A 7,500-nucleotide genomic window follows, 5' to 3' on the forward strand; every position below is an offset into this window, starting at 1 on the left:
AATCACCAAGAAAGCAAGTCGGGGAGGCGTTACCAGAACCAGTGGACGAGATATCCTTGGTGGGTCACCAGGAACCACCAAGTATATCTATCCTTTTTGAATCTACAGGTCTGTACCTTGCAAGTGGCTCTCATGCAAAAGTTTTATTAGATTATTTTTTGTTTGTTTATGGAAGGCCTTTTGGGAGGTTTAATATGTTTATGTGATGATATTATAAAGAAAAATGTCTTCTCTTTTATTTATACATAATATTATATATATATAATATATATATATATATATTATTATCTTATATATTATAATATATTTATATATATTTATATCATTTATATACCATACATATATACACACTACATATATATATACATATACATATACCTATATATACATATACATTATTATACATATACATTATACATATACATATAATACATATACATATAAATATATATACATATAAATATATACATATACATTACTATACATATATATACATATACATACATATACATATACATAATTAATACACATACAATACAATACACATACACATACAATACATATACATTACATATATACTATATACATAAATATAATATATATATATATATTATATATATAAATATATATACATATAATATATACATATATATATATATATATATTATATAAAATATATTTATATAATATATATTTATATATATATATATATTTATATATATTTATATACATTTAATACATACATATATACATCACATACATATATAATATACATATACCTATATATACATATACATATATATACATATACATATACATATATATACATATACATATAAATATATAACTATATATATATATATATTATATATATATATATATATATATATATATATATATATATATATATATATAATATATATGTATATATATATGTAGATTTTTTTTTTCCATTGAATTTTGGCTATTTTTATTCCAATGATAAATTTATTTCATTCCAGGCCATTGCTATGTTCACTACATGTGTGCACTCTGGTCGTCTGATGTAGAGTTAGCCAGTGATGATACCATCAGCTGCATCGATAGAGCAGTTGTTACAGGAGCCAGCCAAAGATGTGTGCACTGCAAAAAATTTGGTGCAACAATACCTTGCAAGGTATGGATAGCATTTTACATGTTTAGTTTTTTTTTTTTTTTTTTATGAATATGCATGGAATTTCAAAGGAATTAAGTTTTCTTTTAAAAGAGATTGTCAATTGTTCCAGTCTCTTTTAATCTGTTAGACTACCTAGCTTTTAATCAGTGAAGTAATAACAGTGGATTAAGAAGTTTTGTTTGATTTTTTAAACACAATCTAACTGATGTAGTAGGAATATGATATACTAGGGATATAAGGCTTATAAGGTATCTAAAATAGGGGTCATCTCTAATTTGTTAGTCATGTATATGTGCTAACATTCCCCCAATTTTTTATTTTGATTTATTTATTTAATGAAGAATTGATTTTGTTATCTTTTTTTTTAAGTTACCCAATATACAACAGTTGATAGAAGGCAGAAATTTATTCTCAAGACCTGTTTTTGTAGAGCTGAGCATTGTAACCTCTCTTGGATTCATTGTTTATTTTCAGATATACATAATAGTACCCTGATGATATTTTGTATTGCCACAGGTACCTGGATGCCCCAGGTTCTACCATTTCCCATGCGCGATGAGTGCCAGTGCACCCATGGACCTCAAGAGTGTTGCAATGGTCTGTACTCTGCATGCGGACAAGAGTAAAGACCTGTGTAAGTGGTTTGAGCAAACTGTGGATGTGCAGTTCTTTGTTGTGAAGTTTGTGCTCAGAATATAATTAGTTCTTATAAGTAGTCTTTTCTTGCTATAATTTAAAGTTTAAACAATCTCTTAATGGGATATTCAAAGGTTAAGTATTTATTTTAGGTCATATAATCCTTGGTAAGCTCACTGCTTCCTTGATATAATTAAATATATATGTATGTGCCTATCTATCTATCTATTTATATACATATATTTTTATTCTCTCTCTCAACTATATACATAATACACTCTCTCCCTCTCTTAGTGGTAGACATGGCCTGTATGGTGTGTGAGAGTTCCTCCCCAGAGAGCTCCCTCCTCTTCTGCTCATCGTGTGGCAACCACTACCACGGCAACTGTCTCAAGCCCTGCATCACCATGTCAGCCTCTGTCAGGGCCGGCTGGCAGTGTCCGGACTGCAAGATGTGTCAGGTGAGGCTCGTCCCGGTCTCGGCAAGGTTTACCCGTTACAACATTTTTCTCTCTATTATTTACAAAGTAATATTTGTTATTGTTATCATTACTCTTTTTCGGTTGACTTGCCTTTTTTTTATTTATGTTTTTATTCATTCATTCCTTACAACTAAGGAGGTTATCTTATGGGTTGGAAGTCGTAGGGCTTTTGACCCTCCTGAAAAAAAAAAAAAAAAAAAAATTGCTTCCTTAGAAGGGCCTTTTGTGACACTTGATGTCTGTTTACCTTGTGAATTTTTTAGTGGATATCATAGTTTGGGATTAGTTTTCTCTAATGTCGTAGAAAGCTTTATGGGTTAATGTTAATGTACCCTATTTCTATGTGTCTTGCAATGTGATGGTACCTTCCTAATTATGAACTAAGTGTTAATTTCTCTCAAGGGAGTGTTTCAGTGTTTTGTTTTATTTCTATCACTATCTCTCTTACATTCTTTCACACTATCTTTCTCTTTTTCACATTCTCTCTCAATCTTCCTTTTCTCGTTTTTCATTTCCTTTTTTTTATTTTTCTTCACTCTTCTCTTCTCTTTTACTGCTCTGTTTCATTCTCTCTCTACCTCTCTTTCTCTCTCTCTTTCTCTCTTCTCTTCCTCTCTTATCTCTTTCTCTCTCTTCTCTCTCTTCTTCTCTCTCTCTCTCGATCTCTCTCTCTCTCTCTCTCTCTCTCTCTTCTCTCCTCTTCTCTCTCTCTCCTTTCTCTCCCCTTTTCCCTCTTTCTCCTTTTCTCTCTTCTCTCTCTCTCTCTCTCTCTCTCTCTCTCTCTCTCTCTCTCTCTGTCTCTCTCACTCTTCTCTTCTGTCTTTCTCTCTCTATCTCTCCTCTTCTCTGTCTGTCTCTCTCTCCTCTTTTCTCTCTTTCTCTCTCTCTCTCTCTCTCTTTCACCTCTCTCTCTCTCTCTCTCTCTCTCTCTCTTTCTCTCTTCTCTTTCTCTCTCTCTCTCTCTCTCTCTCTCTCTCTCTCTCTCTCTCTCGCTTCTCTCTCGTCTCTCTCTCTCCTCTCTCTCTCTTCACTCTTCTCTCTTCTCTCTTTCTCTCTTTCTCTCTTTCTCTCTTTCTCTCTCTCTCTCTCTCTCTCTCTCTCTCTCTCACTCTTCCTCTCTCTCTCTCTCTCTCTCTCTCTCTCTCTCTCTCTCTCTCTCTCATTTCTCTCTCTCTCTCTCCTCTCTCTTTCTCTCTTTTCTCTCTATCTCTTTTCTCTCTTTCTTTTTCTCTTTTTCTCTCTCTCTCTTTCTCTTTCTCTCTCTCTTTCTCTTCTTTCTCTTCTTTCTCTTCTTTCTCTTCTTTCTCTTCTTTCTCTCTCTCTCTCTCTCTCTCTCTCTCTCTCTTTTCTTCTCTCTCTCTCTTTTCTCTCTCTCTCTCTCTCTCTCTCTCTCTCTTCGTCTCTCTCTTCTTTCTCTCCTTCTTTCTCTTCTTTTCTCTCTCCTCTCTTTCTCTTCTCTCTCTCTCTCTCTCCTCTCTCTCTCTCTCCTCTCCCTCTCTCCTCCTCTCTCTCTTATGTACCTTTTTTTTCAATTCTTCCCCAAGTGCTTTTATTGACGTTTATATCGATACCTTCACTCTCATAAATTGTGAACCCCTTAGGCATGATCAGTTAGAAGAGGGAAACATTAATTTAAAAAAGAAAAAAAGCAATGGCTATAACATTTAGAATTTTGACATTACTTGTTTGGACTGATCATTATTAAGTAGAGGGAGAGGGTTCCTTCCCTATTGCTGCATGCCCCTTCTCTTCTCCCTTATCCCTTGGCATTCTCCCTTTCATCTCCTTCTTCTTCCTCCCCCTTTCTCTCACGACCCATTTCTTCCCTCTCTTGTCTCCCGGAGGTGTATACTTTGTTTGTATTTTTTTTTTTTTTTTTTTTTTCATCTATTTTTTTTCTTGACTTTTTATTTCCGACACTTATCTCTCACCTGCCCTTTTCTTTTTTTCTTCTTTTTTCTGTTCTCAGTTGACCTATGTGATATCATTATTGTTTATATTGTCATCATTTTATTATCATTATTATTATTATTATTATTATTATTATTATTATTATATTATTATAACCTTACCTTTCCTCCTCTCTGATTCTTTCTCCTCTTTCTCATCATGTCTTCCTTCTCTTATTTTCATCTTTTGCCCATATATATCTTTCCATATCTTCTTTCTAAATCTACTTATTTTTCTTCTCATCCTCTTCCTCTTCTTACATCCTCCCCCTCTTCATTTCTTTCTCCTTCTCCCTTTTCTCTTTTTTCTTTTTCTTTTTTTCTTTAAACTTTTTCCTCTTCTTTTTCTTTTTCCCCTTTTTCTTTTTTCTTCCTGCTCCACTGCCTCCTCCTCCCCCTCTCCTCCTCCTCCTCCGCCTCCTCCTCCCAAGCCTTTTCCTCTCTCTAGTCTTTCTCTCTCCTCTCTTCTGTTTTCTCTCATCCTCTCTCTTCTCTTTACCTCTCTCCTTTCTCTATTCCCATCTATCATTCTCTCTATCCCATCTCTCCTCTTACTCACTCTCCTCACCTTTTCATCTCTTATCTCCTCCACTCTCCTTTCTACACCCTCTCTATCTCCTTTTCTCTTTCTCTATCAATCTCTCTCTCTCTATCTTTCACTCTCTCTCTTCACTCTTTCTTCTCTCTCTCTCATTCTCGTTCTCTCTCTTTCTCTTTCTCTTTTTTCTCTCTCTCACTCTCCAACACTCTCTACTCTCTCTCTCTCTCTCTCTCTCTCTTCTCTCTCTCACTCTCTCTCTCTCTCTCTCCTCTTCTCTCTTCTCTCTCTCTCTCTCTCTCTCTCTCTCTCTCTCTCACTTCTTCTCTCTAAATTTATACATCCTCATTCTCACTATCTACCTTACTATCTCTCTCTCTCTCTCTTTCTCTCTCTCTCTCTCATCTCTCTTATTTCTTTCTACTTCTCTTTCTTTCTCTCTTTCCCCTCTTCCTCTCCCTCCCTCTGTCTCCCCTGTCTCCTCTCCTTCATTTCTTTCCTCTGTCTCCTCTCCCTCTTCTCCTATCCTCTCCTCCCCTCTCTTCCTCCTCTCCTCTCCTCTCCTCTCCTCTCCTCTGTCTCCATTTCCTCCTCTCCTCTCTCTCCTCTCTCTCTATTCCCTCTCTCTCCTCTCTCTATTCCCTCTCTCTCCTCTCTCTCTTTTCCCTCTCTCTCTCTATTCCCTTTCTCTCCTCTCTCTCCTTTCTCTCCTCTCTCTTTCCTCTCTCTCTCCTCTCTCTCTCCTCTCTCTCTCTCTCTCTCTCTCCTCCTCTCTCTCTCCTCTCTCTCTACTCCTCACTCTCCTCTCTCCTCACTCTCTCTCTTTTCTCTCTCCTTCTTCTCTCTCTCTCTCTCTCTCTCTCCCTCTCCTCTCTCTCTCCTCTCTTTCACTCTCTCCTTCCTTTCTCCTTCCCCTCTCCCTCTCCTTCCTCTCTTTCCCCTCTCTCCTCTCCTCATTCTCTCCTTCTCCTCCTTCTCTTCTCTCTCTCCTCTCTCACATTCCTCTTTTCCTCTCTTTCACCTCTCTCTCCTCCTCTCTCCACTCTTCTCTCTCTCTCCTCTCTCTCTCTCTCATCTCTCCTCTCTCTCCTCTCTCCCTCTCTTCTCTCCCTCTCTCTCTCTCCTTCTCCTCTCTCTCTCACTTTCTCTTCTTTTCTCTATCTCTCTCTCTCTCTCTCTCTCTCTCTCTCTCTCTCCTCTCTCTCCTCTCCCTCCTCTCTCTCTCTCTCCCTCCTCCCTCTCTCTCTCTCTCTCTCTCTCTTTTTCTTCTTTCTCTTTCTCTTTCTCTTTCTCTCTTTTTCCCCTCTCTCCCCTCCCTCCCCCTGTCTCCTCTTCTCCCCTCCTTCATTTTCTTTCTCTGTTCCTCTCCCACCCTTCCTTCCTCTCCTTCCCTCTCCCCTTCTCTTCTCCTCCTCTCCTCTCCTTGTCTCCCTTTCCTCTCCTCTCTTCCTCTCTCTCTATTCCCCCTCTCTATTCCCCCTCTCTCCCTCTCTCTTTCCCTCTCTTCTTTTTCCCTCTCTCTTCTATTTCCTCTCTTCCTTTTCTCCTTCTCTCCTTTCTCTCCTTTCTCTCCATTTTTCTCCTCTCTCTCTCTCTCTCTCTTTGTCTCTCTCCTCTCTCTCTCTCTCTCTCTCTCTCCCTCTCTCTCTCTCTCTCTCTCTCCTCTCTCCTCTCTCCTCCCTCCTCTCTCTCTCTCTCTTTCTCTTTCTCTTTCTCTTTCTCTCTCCCCCCCTCATCTCCTCTTCCTCCTCCTCTCTCTCCCCCTTTCCTCCTCCTTTCCTCCTCCTCCTCCTCCTCTTCTTCTCATGATAACTATTTATTTTATCTCATTTTCCAAATTCCTTTTCTTATTTTACAATTTTTTCTTAAGGCCATTTTATAGATTGTCTTTCCTCTTTTGTACAGCTACCAAATTTCGCTCCCATTCTGTTCATATTTTGTTACAACTAACCTGTTCACTTGTGTTATGTTTTCTGTGTCACTCAAGATTTATAACATTTCGTCCCCTTGTCCAATGTCACACTTATACGGGTTGTCTGTTGCCTTAGCTGGGAAAGAAGAGAGAGAAAAAAAAGAACAAAATATGCCAGTATAACATGTATGAGCATCATGAGCTTAGTATATCCATGTCAGAATGATGTAGCAGCATGAATTCTCTGTTAACAGTCTTTTCATCATAAGCAGCAGAATGATTCTGGCCTGTTGAGTCAGAAGATTAAAAACTGATTCCTGTTTAAACTGAAAAATGGCTTTGTAGTCACATGAAAGGGTGAGATTATTATTTCATGAACATTATTTTATTTTATTTTTTATTTTCTATAAAGATTTTATAAAGTAATTTTTGGATTTGTAAATATTTTTTATTGTACAATTCTTTGAGGATGAGTCTACTAGAATGCAAAGGGGAAACATGCAACACAATATTGATTTAAGGAGTATCATCATTTGATTCTTCCATTTATGCTGAATAACATTTGTGGGCTTTATAATTGCAGCAAATGGTGTTGCTTATGATTTGATTGAAACTTGCAATCTCACCCTGATTTTGATATTCTTGATAAGATAAATAGAATAAGGAGAAAGATATTCATGTCTATGCTTACACACTGATATAAAAAAAGCACTGCTGATCTATCACAATGGTGCATGCTCAGCAGTCCTTGAATGTTAGTGTTGCAGCTCTGTGACTCGTGCCTGAGGAGTAACATATAACCCCACCTCCTCCTCCACCACCAATTC

General features: G+C 37.2%; 1 protein-coding gene across 1 annotated transcript in view; it reads left to right on the forward strand.

Moving 5' to 3' along the window:
- Nucleotides 1-6: 6 nt before the first annotated feature.
- LOC147470150 (histone-lysine N-methyltransferase 2D-like) overlaps nucleotides 7-7,500 on the forward strand; it is a 9,050-nt gene continuing 1,556 nt past the window's right edge. Inside the window, exons 1-4 of the mRNA XM_086545622.1 lie at nucleotides 7-108; nucleotides 1,002-1,156; nucleotides 1,673-1,790; nucleotides 2,087-2,253. Coding sequence (XP_086401748.1) covers nucleotides 1,022-1,156; nucleotides 1,673-1,790; nucleotides 2,087-2,253 — 420 coding nt within the window. The 5' untranslated portion in view covers nucleotides 7-108; nucleotides 1,002-1,021. The remainder of the gene's footprint in view (nucleotides 109-1,001; nucleotides 1,157-1,672; nucleotides 1,791-2,086; nucleotides 2,254-7,500) is intronic.

This window comes from Penaeus japonicus, unplaced genomic scaffold (genome assembly GCF_977035675.1).
Source record: "Penaeus japonicus unplaced genomic scaffold, GWHDUDI00000001_assembly GWHDUDI00000016, whole genome shotgun sequence".
NCBI lineage: Eukaryota > Metazoa > Arthropoda > Malacostraca > Decapoda > Penaeidae > Penaeus > Penaeus japonicus.